This window comes from Kryptolebias marmoratus, linkage group LG5, assembly GCF_001649575.2.
Source record: "Kryptolebias marmoratus isolate JLee-2015 linkage group LG5, ASM164957v2, whole genome shotgun sequence".
Taxonomy (NCBI): Eukaryota; Metazoa; Chordata; class Actinopteri; order Cyprinodontiformes; family Rivulidae; genus Kryptolebias; species Kryptolebias marmoratus.
This window is the reverse complement of record NC_051434.1, coordinates 11,960,056-11,974,695: the sequence shown is the minus strand read 5'-3', so window position 1 is coordinate 11,974,695 and position 14,640 is coordinate 11,960,056. Positions and strand designations below refer to the sequence as shown.

The 14,640-nt window shown below is 39.0% G+C and overlaps 1 protein-coding gene across 3 annotated transcripts in view; it reads right to left on the bottom strand.

The window, feature by feature from the left end:
* Nucleotides 1–14,640, bottom strand: part of gabbr2 (gamma-aminobutyric acid (GABA) B receptor, 2) — a 198,531-nt gene that overhangs the window by 124,257 nt on the left and 59,634 nt on the right. For all 3 annotated transcript variants that reach the window (XM_025007703.2, XM_025007704.1, XM_017426373.3), the window contains one exon: nucleotides 13,840–13,977. In XM_025007703.2, coding sequence (XP_024863471.1) covers nucleotides 13,840–13,914 — 75 coding nt within the window. In that variant the 5' untranslated portion in view covers nucleotides 13,915–13,977. The remainder of the gene's footprint in view (nucleotides 1–13,839; nucleotides 13,978–14,640) is intronic.

The window sequence follows — 14,640 nt, the reverse complement described above, 5'->3', positions numbered from 1 at the left end:
GATGATGATGATGATGAGGAACAGAGGTGCAGAGGAGAAGGTTGTGGCAAGACTTTACTCAGAAGATCCATCTGAATGGCCTTCACCACAGTAGGTGGGGGACTCATTGAAGCAGCACATGGTGGAGAATGACCCACAAAGATGTTCTGATGGGCCATACCCAAGATCAGGTATTATATAAATCCATGAATAAAAACAATTTATTCATGTAAACAGGCAAAAAAAAAGGTGGAGAGTGGGAGGGGGGCGGTAAGAGGCCTTGATAATGGATAGGGGGGCGCTGGCCCAAAAAAGGTTGAGAAACACTGCTCTAGGCCCTGTAAGGTGTGAGATAGGGCCTTCATGGGCCTTTTTCTTTATTTATTTTTCCCCAGAAGATTGATTAGATGGAAATCTGAGAATGTAGAGGCTAGTGAACATGTCCAGTTTTGTGCTGGGTTCCCTTAACCAATTTTAAACCTTTTTAGCTTGCACTTGAATGACAGAACCCAAGGTTTTCTTCACAGCCCACTGCCCAAAGCGTTGCATTTCTTTTGCCAGCTTGTCTGCTTCCCATAGTGCATCGTGGACCCAGTCGTCCGCATGTAAAAACAAAAAGAAAAAGAAAAAATGTATTCACAAGACCAAGCCACCTTCTTCTATTGTTCTTTGGTTCGCTTCTGAAGCCTATTAGTTCATTGTAATGAACAGAAATCAGCAACTAGGCTGCTGCTATGCTGTCTCATTCAAAGAAAAGAAAGAAACTGATGCACTGTGTTCAGAGACTTTTCCATCAAAAACAGGAGAACCTTTTTTTCTTTAACTAGTTTGAGAACAGCTTTTTTTTTGGTTTAGACCACAGGGGCCAATCTTCACTCCACATGTGTTTCAATGATTCTTGATCACCTCTGACTCTGTCACTGATTCACAGATTATTTATACTGAAAGCCCTTTTGGTAGATGTTGACCAATGCAGGCCAAGAACATCACACGAGAACTGCAGTTGTGAAGTTATGAAGCGACATCAACCACAAGAGCGAAATGTTCACCTGCTACCTCAAACGTCCCGTCCACTGCCCCCTCTACCAGAGCAATATTGTAACATTTGTTTTACTTCACCTGTCAGTACGTGTAATCTTACCACTGATTAGTAGATAATACATCCCATTCGAAGAAATGACCTGCTGTATAGGAACTTAATGGTCTCATGAAAAAACTCAAATCATGCTACATGACATGAAGGAACTGCTTTCAGATTCAGTATTCACACTACGCTGCCAATTTACATATAAATGTGATGCTCCAGCTTCCAAACAAAAACAAATATTTTGACAAATGTGACACAGTAAACCCATCAAGGCAGCACAAAGAACCGTAGAACTAATCATGAAGAAAGTTCCTGGCCCTGGTGTGGGTCCTGAAACCGTAAAAGCTTGTGCTTCTGCCAGGATAAATGGAATAACGAACTGGTGCCAAATACTTAGCGGAGGCTTCTTCTGCTGCGGGCTTTTGAAAAAGGAGAAAAAAACAGGACGACTTGAAAACCCCACTGAATGTGAACACGGAGGAAAGCATGTTGGACGTGCCAACAAGAAGCATTTGGGGGCAATCTTATCACAGGAAAACTCACCCGACAATCCAGAGAGATCTCTGAAGGACTGTCAGCACGACTCAAACTCCCACCAGACGCTGTGAATGATATCACATTTTATCGAGATTGACACAAAAAACAACAAAAAAAACTGACAAAAACACTCAGACGCAGTCCCATTGTTGCACAATTTGAACATTTCAAACAGAAAGAAGTTAAAAGAAGAACTTAAAGGAATTTTATTGGAACCTAACAACTGGTATCTAAAAGTATCAAACGCCTCAAATTACTCAAAGTCTTGAAAGACGAGCTAAAATAAATATCTGGTTTTGGACAAACTATATGTTGAGGCACACAATGGCTTTTCTAGACTTCAGTGAACAACATTAACCATCCAGTGGATTAAAAACAAGCACAAAGATATTTATTCGCTTCTTTCTCCCCCAAGCGGAGCCATGACTAAAAACTGGGTGTCAGGAAGCCGTCTGAGCACTTCTGTCACAGTTTTTAAGGTTTTATAATTTAAAGAAATCACCTTGTAAAATAAATTCCAGCTTCAGGCTGCATATTTACTGCAGGTGAAGATAAGGAGGCAGTGGTTTTGGATTACCACAAAAACAAGCAGATAAATATCAAACAGTGGATTTGACTAAACTGAAGCTGCAAAGACCTGGACAGCAATGAAACAGCCAATATGAAAACATTTTGTTCCTTGTGCAATGATATAAAATGTAAATGGAACTATACCTATAAATTCAGATAAATATAGCTGGAAGGTAAGCTGATATAACTAAATCAACCACCTACACAGACACAGTAACAGCATTATCCAGTTCTGGATCATGATCCTCCTTGAGATTAATCAATATGAATATGGTGATAATACTTTCTTCCACATAATGCAGGTCTTTTGTTAAATGACTGATCAAGAGAGAAAAAAGAAAGGAGGGTTAGAAAGAACAGAAAGATCTTACAGGACATGACTGAAAAGCATAAGTTTAAGAAAAACACATGGAAAGGGGACGTAAACTGAACTCACATATCCCACTCCTGCATTTTTTTGCTCACATGCGATCGCTCATTTACTCATCGGAACAATTGTTTGTCTGCCTAAGTCTAAGCCTGAGTGGCACAGCTGTTCAAAGAGGACACCAACTGGCACCAAGATTTGTGACTTTAGGAGAGAGAAGCTGTTCGCCTAATGTTGTCTCTAAAAAAAGAAACGCGTCCTGGAAATTAAGCCGACGAAAACAGCAAACACTTTCCTCAATTTGAGCACGAAGAAAAACAAGAATTATTTAAAAAGTCTCACACACCGTATCTGCTTTTCATACCAGAACTGTAGCCTAAGATGTTATGTTGAGAAATAACAAAGTTCAAACCTTTAAAACAACAATATGCAAAATCTCACACAATAGTGGCCCTCAGGTACTACCACATGAAACTTTACCTCAGTATCTAAAAAGTTATCTCTTAAGAGTTATGGACATGTTAGTGTTGGTTAATGTCAATTAGCTGTGGTGGCCATCTTGGATTGAATCGACTCCAAGAGTTAAAGTTGTAGATAAACCCAATGATTACTTTTTGCAAGTTTCATTAAAATTCTTCCAATGGTTCATGATAGTTTAGTAACAAACAGACCCTCAAACAGACCCTCAAACACACACACACACAGACAGGTAAAACCATTATCATCCACCCGCACCTTCTGATGACAGGCAATAATTTAAACCCATACATCAATGAACAAATTGACCGTTTCACAGCTTTAAAACAGAATGGAGCAACAACAACTGTGGTATAAGGTTCTCTTTAAGAATTTAAGTCAATTTCAGCAACGATCGTGTTTTTAGAGCCTAAATCAATGTGTCCTGAAGCTAGAGAGACATCATAAATGATCGGGACTTATCATACTGGATCCCATTTGTAGCCAGAGGTGGAAACGGAGAGGCATTCAATGAGTGCACCAATGAGGATTGAAAGTAGCATATAGCTTACTATCAATCTCAAAGAGGCTTAACGCTTCCACATTCTGATGCTCCGATAAAGTGAAAGAGGATCAGTGTGGGAGGAAAAGAGAGACAGAAGATAGTGACAAAGAGGAAAATGAATTTAATCAAGTCAGGAGGTAGAAAAGAGTCTTGAAGCCCCCTGTCTACATTTGGTGTTTTTCCATTTTTTTTTTTTTACTACTCTTCTATATGCTTGGCAGAAGATTTAATTTGACTCAATAACCTTGAAAGTATTTTTTCCTGTTATGATTTGATCACGTTAGGGCATGTTTTTCTGTGGTAATTTCAGAGCGTATTGCTCGTCTTTTCATTTAGTTGCACCATGTGTTCAGTGTGGTTCGAGTGAGATCAGTTTATATGATCCCTGTACAACACTACTGTACATGAAGAATGGGAGGGACTAAAACAAAGGTGAGTAACAGAAGATCAAAAACTTTGCTGGAAAAAAAAAAATCTTTCCATTTCCTCTCTCGTCCTCCAAGTTTGTCCTCATCTCCTCTTCCTCTCATTTCCCCCTCTCCTCCCCCGCCTGCCTCTGAATGGGAGATGATGCTTCAGATATTAGTGAGCTGTGTCAGACAGTTAAACTGCCCTTTATCGATCCTCTACGCTTCAATCTTTCCAAGTAGCCGTTATGGTTTTAATGGCCTGTAATGGAGCTGGGTCTTCTTTGATGTCCAATTGCTCGGCGAGCTCTTGTTTTTGATAGAGTTTCAAAGGATCCTTCTAATACTGGCCTCAGAGCAGCGCATTTCCGACACAAATTTCTGGGTCGATGAGATACAAAGCTCTATGGTTCTGAACTGTGTCCCTACACTGGGAAAAAATAATCATCATCAAAAGAATACGAAGATGAACAAGGCAGCTATGATCTTTTTAATATATATGAATTGTTCTATGAATCATCAAATGGACAGTTCTTGAAATTGCTTATTAAAAATAAATAAAACTGAGGTGAAGCAGTAACCCTGGTGGGGGGGGGGTTAGACAGCCAGAAGTCAAAATCTTGCTGTTGTTTGTTAAAAACATGCACCTTTGAAGAATCAGTTCTGATATTTTGATGTGGATTTCTGCAGAACCATTATGAAGAATTAACATCTTACCTGCTGTAGATGGCTCCTTGAACAACCTCAGACTGGGAAAATTAAAACTTAAATCTGACCAGAACAACAAGCTAACAGCTCTCAGTTGGGCTGAGACCAAAGCTGATTGCTGCAGCTTAAACAACTCAAACCTCATGAATTTCCTCGTGGTTCACCTGAAGGCTGTTTTGTACACTTTTGCATCACTGTCAGTTTTGCATTGCAGTAATTTCCACAGAATGCTGTAACTGTTTTCCAAGTGCAAATAGCTGCAGTAGCAGCTAGCTGTAGCATTGCATGTGCAGGGGCACTTCCAGCAGAAATATAATATTGCAGCTTCAATAACTATGCAATGTGAAACTCACAGTGGCACAGATTTTGGAGTTGGAGTTGATTTAAGACTGGCTCCACTCAGACTAGCCATTAGCTCATCAATTTTGATCAGAATGAAACTTTTTCTCAGAACTGAGGTCAATCAAAAAGCTATCTACAACAGGTAAGATATTAATTGTTCCTAACCTTTCCACAGAACCCAATTCAAAAATCTGAATTATCCCTTTAAAATCCCTTCACCCACTTTGTATTTAGTATTATCACATGAATGTTGTTCTTTGCATTTTTTTAGTTTTACTTCTTCTTTTCAGTTACTTTTACATTTTTTTGATTTTTTTTTTCTTTTACTTTTTCGGACTGGTCGTCTCACCGTTTTTCATGTTTCTTCACCCAACCCTTACTACCTTTTTTTTTTTCTTACTCTTTCTTTACTGATTTCAGAGATTATCTTTACAGTCGTTTGAGACAAACAGCAAATCCGGTTTCTTAAAATGAACCAAATCACCCTCTGTACATGTCTGTGCTTGGCTCATCAGGCTCGCTGTGTAAAAGTTGTTGGTAATTGTTGCAATTTAATGAACGGTGTTTTAGTTCAAAGCCTTAGCTGGATCTAGAGGTTGTATACGCCAGGCTGGCTCTTCAAAGAAGCTATGACCTAAATACAGTAAGTAATATCAAAGCTGCATGGGAAACCCCAAAAGAGGAAGAATAAAAAGAGGAATAGAATATGAATTTCTGGGCAGAGAGAGAGAGAGAGGGGAAAAAAAACCTCTTAGCCCTTACAGGATGAGTGCTCCTATACGAAACATTAAATTTAGCTTCTAGCTGTTAATGTTTCTCGTTTGTTTATTGTTGTTGTTGTCGGCTGCCAGGTCCTGCACCATCATTAGAGCAGCAAGAATGTCAGATTTTCGTTTTTACTCTCACGCAACTTTGAAACTGCTGGGAAAATGATGGTTTTCAAACGCAAGGGTGGGTTTCAACATGCTGCATTCCGTTTGAGTTTGCCTCAACCATCTTAGCGTTGGAAGACGTGTCTCAGTGGTGAGAAAAAACAAAAACAAAAAGCTGATTTGGAGACGTTTCTACTTCAGCGACGAGAAGTGAGACAGCAAGAGTTTCCGTCAAAGCTCTTATTCTTATTCGTGCCTCCAAACCAGCATGTTTACCCAATTTGTGACACCACCAGTTGCAACACGTTAGCTGGCTGTATTCAACAAATGTTGGTAATTAGCTAATGACTGTGTTTCCTGTCAAATTGCATGCATTCAGAACTGTGAATCGGTACAACAGCGTGTGAGAACGCCGCTACTACATGCTGATGCGTTCTACGAATGTAGGCACCATTCATGACAAAAAAAAAGTCTCAATAATGCACAGTAAAGCATATAATTACTTTTTTTTCTCATCTCTTTCTGACTCATTTTGCCATTGGCTGTAAAAGACAGAAATTGTGGCAGACTAAACAAGAAAACACAGGAATAACACTTTTCATATTTATCTCTGCAGAAGGCTCATTTATCTTGCTTTGCTTTAAATGTCAACATTTGCATTGTTAAACTACATCAGCACTTTGTTTCTCAAAACTGCAGTGCAATTTAAAGTGAAGTAAAAAGTCTGTTCCTTAATATTTCAACAAGCTAAGTGTAACAAATCCAATCATTTGTTTCCCTGTAAGACAGCAGCAGTGATTTTACTTTGTGTTTGTCTCCAGCCAGGTTAGGGAACAACAGCAATGATGGATGACAAACAGGGAGAAATGCCACTTCCTGCTTTCTATAAATGTTGTCAAGAAACTTTGAAACAGTGGGAAATCGTGCTTAATTGGCTGTTGTAAACATGCAGCCTTTTTTCAGAGTCACTTTCTAAAAGAAAAGAGAAAGTTGGCAATTATTCCTAAGAGTGGACCTTCAGTAAACACATGCGGCGAACCAAAGCAAATATAAAAATGAGTGTTCCGGGGAACACATAAAAACCTTTAAAAGAACAGCCAAGCTAGAAATGAACATGAACTTCACCCGGGTTGTTGCTGTATTTGACAAGAATAATAAACTGTGCAACAAATTCAACACTTAAGGTAGCATCCAACTGGGCTTTAGCTGTTGGAGACTGGTTATTGACTCAAACCTGCAGGAAAAAAGGGGAAGTTTTGATTACAGTTGTTTGTGATCAGTGAGTTGTGAGGTCGTATTGACTGTATAGTTTGTTTGTTTTTAATTTACAGCTTATTGTCATGTGGACAACTTGCAAAACTGTATTCTAGACCATGCACATCATTTCATTGCCCAACCTTGGCAGCTGCCGCCATATTTACGATTTAATGTACCGGAGTACACTTTTGAAATGAAGACTGACAGATTTGGACCAGTTCAGTAACTGTTTGTCATCGGTGCAGTTTTTAGAACTGGACGTGTTTTCTCCTCCTGTGCAGGTGTCAAAACACAACTCCAGCGTTTATGAGACCAGTTGGAGACGCCCACGACTATTTTGAGAAAACTTGTTGCACAGCTTTTTGTACACGTTCGAATCTCAAGCGGCAAGACAGCAATCCTCTGCCACTCGAGAGTAAGTTGGAAAACCCCGCACATGTTTCCAGACATTTTGGAGACTCCCTGGTAAAGGCCGTTCGCCATCTAGTCGCCAGCAGCTGCAGCTCGGTGCGATGCTGCTTTTAGGCTGGTAACAACACGGAACAGAGAAGGTCTTTAAATGTTTGCAGCAATCTGTTTGTGAATCGTAAAGTCTTTGGAAGAGAACACAACTTTCTTCGACGAGATGGGTTGGTGCAGCAACATCGGAGCCAGCAAAAAGCTAAATAAGCTGATAAAAAAAAGAGAGACTGAGGAGCTCACGCTGCATCGGGTTGGGCTCTAGAGCCCCCCTATGCTGAATGTAAAAAAGGGAAGATTGTGCAAACTGCTGAACACAACAGACGACACTGCACAACATCTGAGGCTGTGATTAATGGTGAGAAGGTTCTTCAGTTCTGCTGCAAAAAAAAGACCTATACTGACGCATAACTACCATTCTATTTGAATTAATAGTACTTTTACAATAATGTATATTACATCATCATGACTCTTTTGAATTAACCGTTTTTCTCTTTAGTTCAATTTGTTTCAGGTCAATATGATGCTCTGTTGGGAAGCCCACACCGTCTTTGCACTTGCACACTGAGATTTTCATCCTAAACTTTAGAAGTGATGAAATATTGATACGGTACACATGAGGGTTTGACGTAAGTGAGGCAGAATACTGCAGTGCTAGGCATTACATGTTTTATTGAAGCATCCAGTGTAGCACTCAGGCAGAGTGAGAAAGAAAATGTGGGGGAAAGTAAAAAAAAAAAAGACGACACTAAAGATGTGGAGGTTTAGAAAACGAGAATGCTGCGGCAGGATGGCGGAACTGCAGCTCTCCTGTCCCTAAATTGCCTGGTTTAATGAAGCATCGGCGATCGATACGGCAGGTACAGGAGAAAAATGAGCCTCATATGCAGCTAAATATTAGCTCTGTGGCCTGATCTTGACCATAATACGTTAAGAGGGCGCATCCACTCTTTCCTCCTCCTAAATATTGGTGTCATTATGCAGCATTCTCAAGATTAATGAATCGGAGGGCTGGTGCTACAGTTTCACAAGCGTCGCAGGTTGCTAAAGAGCATCTCTAAACAGATTACACTAATATCGGAGATTTTTTTTGCTGTTGTCTTCTAAACAAAAAAAAATTCCTTAAGACTTCCATAAATGATCAATTTGAAGGAAATTAGACGAGGCTTTCCCGTCTCTCCTCTCTGTCAAAATCTGCGAGCCAAAACGATCGGAGAGCATAATTTTTCATTTCACACCAGCAGTGACTGAAAATGAGCAGCACCACCACAAATCTAATTGGTGAAAGGAAATAAGCCAGCAAGAGGGTGACCGGATCGGCTATGGCTAAATGCTGGAAACCAAAGAGGCCTTTACAGAAAACAGGCAGGACTGCAGACTTGCATTATAAATGAAAATAAAAAAAATGTTGCCAAATGTTTTCTGAAATTAAATTAAATCATTGTTTAAATAAAAAGAAAAAAGAAAGAAAACCACAGGAAAAACTTAAAATCTCACATTTTTGTCTCATACATGTTATATGATCTCTTTATACAGGCTAATAAATCATTTGTTGTTTAAAAATGCTATTAAAAGCTGTTTTGGGTTCTGTTTTTAAGACGTTCAAGTTCAGCAAATTTTAAGATCTACATGGAAACTTGATTTATCCATTAAATGTTACTTAATGTTTGTAGAAGAACACTACAACTATGATTCATTAGATTACAGAATACAACAGTTTTTCAGCTTTCTTTTTGGTTTTAGTTTCGTTTGATGGCTCTGAATCTTGGTCTTCATAGTGCAAAGGGAATGAAATTAAACATCAAACCATAACTTCGTACTGTTGTAATTAATACCAGCAGGCTAAACCATGCTGTTTATCTTCACTAGTTACCTTTCAAATCAACCTTCAACAATGACATGTTTCGTCCCTGAATGCTGGGATTTGCAGAACGCCGAGTAAAGGGGATGATGTTCAACTTGATTCTGTTAAATAAAAATAAAAAAACCTCACTGCACACAATGGACGTTTGTGCTACATACAGTAGTTACCTCATTTTGTTACACACACAGAGTTACAAATGACTTTTGTGCAGAACCAGTGTGGCACTAGAGTTGTTTAGGACCAGAGAGCCAGAGTTACAACAACCAGCGACGCTCAGGGATCTGATTTTTGTGAAAGAAAGTTGAGACTCACTACCAACACTCCTGACTTTTCCTCAAGCATCTTTAACTTTTACATGAGATGGGAAACTTTACAGAAGCACTTAAATAATTTTAAAAAATATACACATCAAGATAGCCATTTTCTTAAACAAAAAAACTAATGATATCTGCTTTCATCAGACATGATCACAGGGTATTATATCGACATGTTTATTTTATTTAGCAATTATTTTTCCATCCATCTTCTTTACCCACTTCTCCTTTCTGGAGGGCGGGGAGCTGATGTGCAAGTATTTTTGCCATATTTGATATTACCTTGGCATATTAAATTACATAAGGGGCTCCACAGGACTTAAACCCACAATGAACAACAGACTATCACATGACTGAAAATGAGACAAATTAACAAATTAAACTGTTTATCTGCTCACTGACATTTCAAAAGTTATTTTATTGGCTGTGCTTACAGGAGGTATGTGGTTATATTTCCATCACTTTACTGATGAGATATTTCCTGTTGTAAATGTCAGTGATGTCGGGAAATATTTGGTAACATTTCACCAGTTTGACCACTGATAGTTCTGCGTTCTTGAAGACAATTGAGTCAAAATTAAACTGCATTCTGGAAATTAAACAATTATTTTTCTTGAAGGTATTGATAGTCTTCCTGCAAAGGGATCAAGCTTGTTTTTGGCCATTTTTCTCAGCTCATATGTATAAATAATTTTAGTTTTTATACAATCATATTTTATACCACACTACATAGTAGCTCTCATGATACAATTCTTTCCTTTAGACATGATTTTACCTGTCTTATTGGGGAAAAAAGGGGAAAAACTGTTGATTTTTGCCGTTTAAATCTTGCTCGTCTGTAAGTATAAATGTGTGCACACACCATAATGAACAGATATGCGGTGAGTTTATTTCTGCTGAGCCTTTAAAAGTTGTCTTCATTAGGCGCCAACACTGATTGAATGCTATTTTTATGGGTGTATGATTAGGCTTTTTTTCAGTAGTGCTTGTTCTCAGTTTTCTCCCCCTGTAGATAGCATCTGCCAGCTCTCTGTTTTGATGTGGAAATGATGAGCTTGTTAAGCCTGGGCCACAAAAAAGAGAGAGAGAGAGGAAGGGGGGAAAAAAACTCACTGTGGAAAATTCTTTATTTTTTTCCTAACCAAAGTTTTGCAGAAGACATGCCAGAGTGCAGCAAGAAATATTCAGGGGGACAGAATTCATAAGTTAAAATAAAAACTCTAATGTGGCAGATGAAAAGTTGTGGAGTGCAGGATTCATAATTTAAAATCGTTTTACCTTCTCTTGTCTTCCTGTTTTGGCTCAGGGGGATTCTTACATCAATTTCTTTGTTCTCCCTCTTCGTCATTCTTTTTCTCCCCAAACAAAGTTGTTTTTGTAATTAAAAGAAAGTAGGCAAACACTTGCATACACAATCACAGTTTTATGTAAAGATTACCAAACAAGCATGAGGAGCGCTTCGACCAAGAATCTAAATTGCCTCAAATCTGAGTACTACCTTAAAAATGTTTATGCAGAACAACAACAACAACAAAAAAAAGTGGCAACTCGGATTGAATTTTTGCTCTGAAGAGCGACACAAAGCTATCCGGCAACTTGCTTACAGCAAACATTTATTCTTGCGGGAGTTAAGCTCTCAATATAGAGCAGCTGCTTGATGACTCACATTCTGATGAGGACGTAGCTAAAGCCCGCAAAAACATCTTGCATCTCTAAAAATACACATTTTACCAAGAACGGAGCATTCATGCATAGATTGAAAGATAAAAAATTAAAGAAAAACTTCTGACTGGGGCGAAAAAAAATAAAAGTTTAAAACTCAGTCAATACATTTCGATGACACTTTGAGACCAACAGCACAACAAACAATCAGGAGGTTTTTCTTTAACTGAGCAAAATGCTAAATGTACTTTAGTGAGTGTGTGACTAAATAGTCATGCAGCTAATTGACACAAGACGTCTATCCAGAAGACCTAATACAAGCGTGTTTGAATTCTCTGAACTGTATAATTTGGTGACAATCCCTTGTCACAACAAAAAATATATATTTGACAGCAGAAGAATTCCTCTGTGTGGCAGATTGCACACATTCAGATTGGCACAATCAGGCCACTGCTTTTACAATTAAATTATGGGTTGTTTTGTTTTGTTTTTAATAGCACAGAAGAACTACATCTTTCTCCCTGGTAATTCATAAAAAAATACTTAATTCAGTTATTTATATATAGTGCCAATTCACAATACAAGTAATCCCATGGTAAATGAATCCAATAAATCCAATTCCTTCCGAAACAGATCCAGTTTCAAATCCAATTAGTCAATTCATTTTAATTATAGCACAATAAAAATACATACAGTGCGTTAGGAAATGCTGAAAACAAACATTATCTAGTCAGCAGATTATGTCGAATTCCATCCTGAGCAGCTTGTTGGGGACAGTGGAAAGAAATGAGTGTGTACAAACATGGAGCTGCTCATCTCGGAATAAAATGATCATCCTTGAACCAATCTGCAACCCAGTGAGGGCTTAAATTCAGTAAAGAGCGCAAAGACCGAAAAAGCCTTGAAGATTTGTCTAAAAATGATTCTGAATAAAACCTAAGCATTGAATTAAAGCATTTAAAATTGTTGCATCTAAAAAAGTTAACAACAATGACTTTGAAGGTAAAGACTCTCAGCCTCTAGAAATAGCTTGTTTGTCTTGAAAAAGATGACAAGCTGCAGGCTTGAAAAGGTTAAAATCCCACAAACTCTGCTCCAGATCCAGATGTTTTATCTGTTCTCAGAGTGTCCTTGTGGCACCCACACATCTATAGGTCTCGCTGTTCACTTTCCAGTGACAAGAGCAGCTATGTTTTGCTTGGCATTGGCTATGCACCTCTACACCCCTCCAATCACTTGCTGTGCATTGAGTCAACATTACAATGTGTGTTTTGGAAAAAGCCTGGCCTCAATTTGTTGGTGTCAGTCTTTGTATTGATAGCTAAAACAGACCCCACCAGATAAAGTGCTCTGGGGAACAAATTGTACCAAACAGTGTGTTCTTTAGAGTGCTACTGCACCTCTCAGAGGAATCATTTTCAAGCAGACCAATATACAGAGAAAGTAACACACACATGCATTCAAATACACACAATCTCAAGAGCACCCACAACTCAACTGTGGCTTGAACTTTCTTCCAGACGGGCATTACCACTGAAATAATATAAAGACAGACACACTTATCACCTCAAACACTGATATTTTCAGTCTTCATTGACCTGAACATGACAGCGAGCATAAAGGAATAATGAAAAGCTGCAGATTCTCTGGTACTGCAAGAAGAAATATGAAACATTATGTGGCATTCAGTTCAAAATGCTGCCTCTTGAATTATGCTCTCTCTTTCAAGCACAAGCTTCCTGCCTTCTTATCTCTGCCTGATAACCTTTGCAAGGTTTACAGCAAATGAAATGTATTATTTGGAGAGAGGCAATTCCCCTCTCTGGTACTTACAGAACAGCGTCAAAGACGCAGTGAGCAGCAACTCAAGGGGTCAAAAGTTTACAAAATGTAAGGAGAAAGAAAAAAAACGGGTTTTAATTTGCTCTGAGCATTCATGATGCTGCTCTGAATTAATAGCAGCAAATGCCATTTTGGAAGCAAGAGTAATTGAATGGTGAAATATGAATGTAGCTAATTAGCTTAACTGACCTGAGTACTTAGGCTTTCATTAGTTCACAGCAATGAGAAAACACCCTCCAAGCAAGTTTTTAAATGTGAGGCGCATGAAACCACATTTGAAAGCCATCTGCCTCTTTTGTGTTTTGAGAAACTGTCAAAACATCAAGCCAACATTTTGATTTTTGGTCCTTTTTAGTGAGGGTTTTAAACCATTCTGACTATGCCTATAAGGGTGAAATGAAGGGGGAATCCATGGATTAAAGAGGTGCAGAATTAGACACCCCCCATTTGAAACTCAAGGCAGCTGGAAAAAAAAAAAATGCAGTAACGACGAAAACCTCTTGAACAAGTAGGCACACACTGGTCAAACAACGTAAAACACAGATCCTTACCTGCACCAGATTCCAACCCTCCAAAGACTCGGCAATGATGGACGTGACAGAGGGGCAGACACCCCCGAAGATCATCAGGTGTTTGGGACCGTAGCATATGGCATCAAAGAAGGCCCTCAGTCCTTTGGCGTTGTCACACTGCAGACACAGATAAAGGACTATATTAGTTGGTCTTTTTTTTATTCTTTTCTCTCTTCTCTAAATTTCAGATAAACCGTCTCTATTCGTGTGCAGCGGATAGTCAGCTTGGTTTAAAGATGCCTTAGAAGGTTTGAACAAAGCAGATGAGGGAAAGTTGTGGAGACTTGGAGGAAACCTTTGTTTTTTAGCCCAGTGGTTCTTAAAGTTGGGGTCAGGACCACATGAAACACCGAGGCCAAACCCCGATTTTACTCCTTTCTACCATCATGATTCATACAGTCACGCTGGGGGAAGGGATGTCCAAATTGTTTTTATAACATAGGGATATGGTGTAGGGATTTGGGGCAAACAAACTGAATTTAGCTTCCATAAAAATAAAAAAATATTAAATACATATTTGCTGTTAAAGGTATTTTGTATTCTACTGTCACAAGTCTAGTTTTAAAGAACTAACATTGTACTGATTTCTAATTGATAAACCATCCATCCATCCATCCATTGTCTTCCGCTTATCCAGGGTCGGGTCACGGGGGCAGCAGCCTAAGCAGGGAGACCCAGACTTCCCTCTCCCCAGCCACTTGGGCCAGCTCCTCCGGGGGAATCCCAAGGCGTTCCCAGGCCAGCCGAGAAACATAGTCCCTCCAGCGTGTCCTGGGTCTT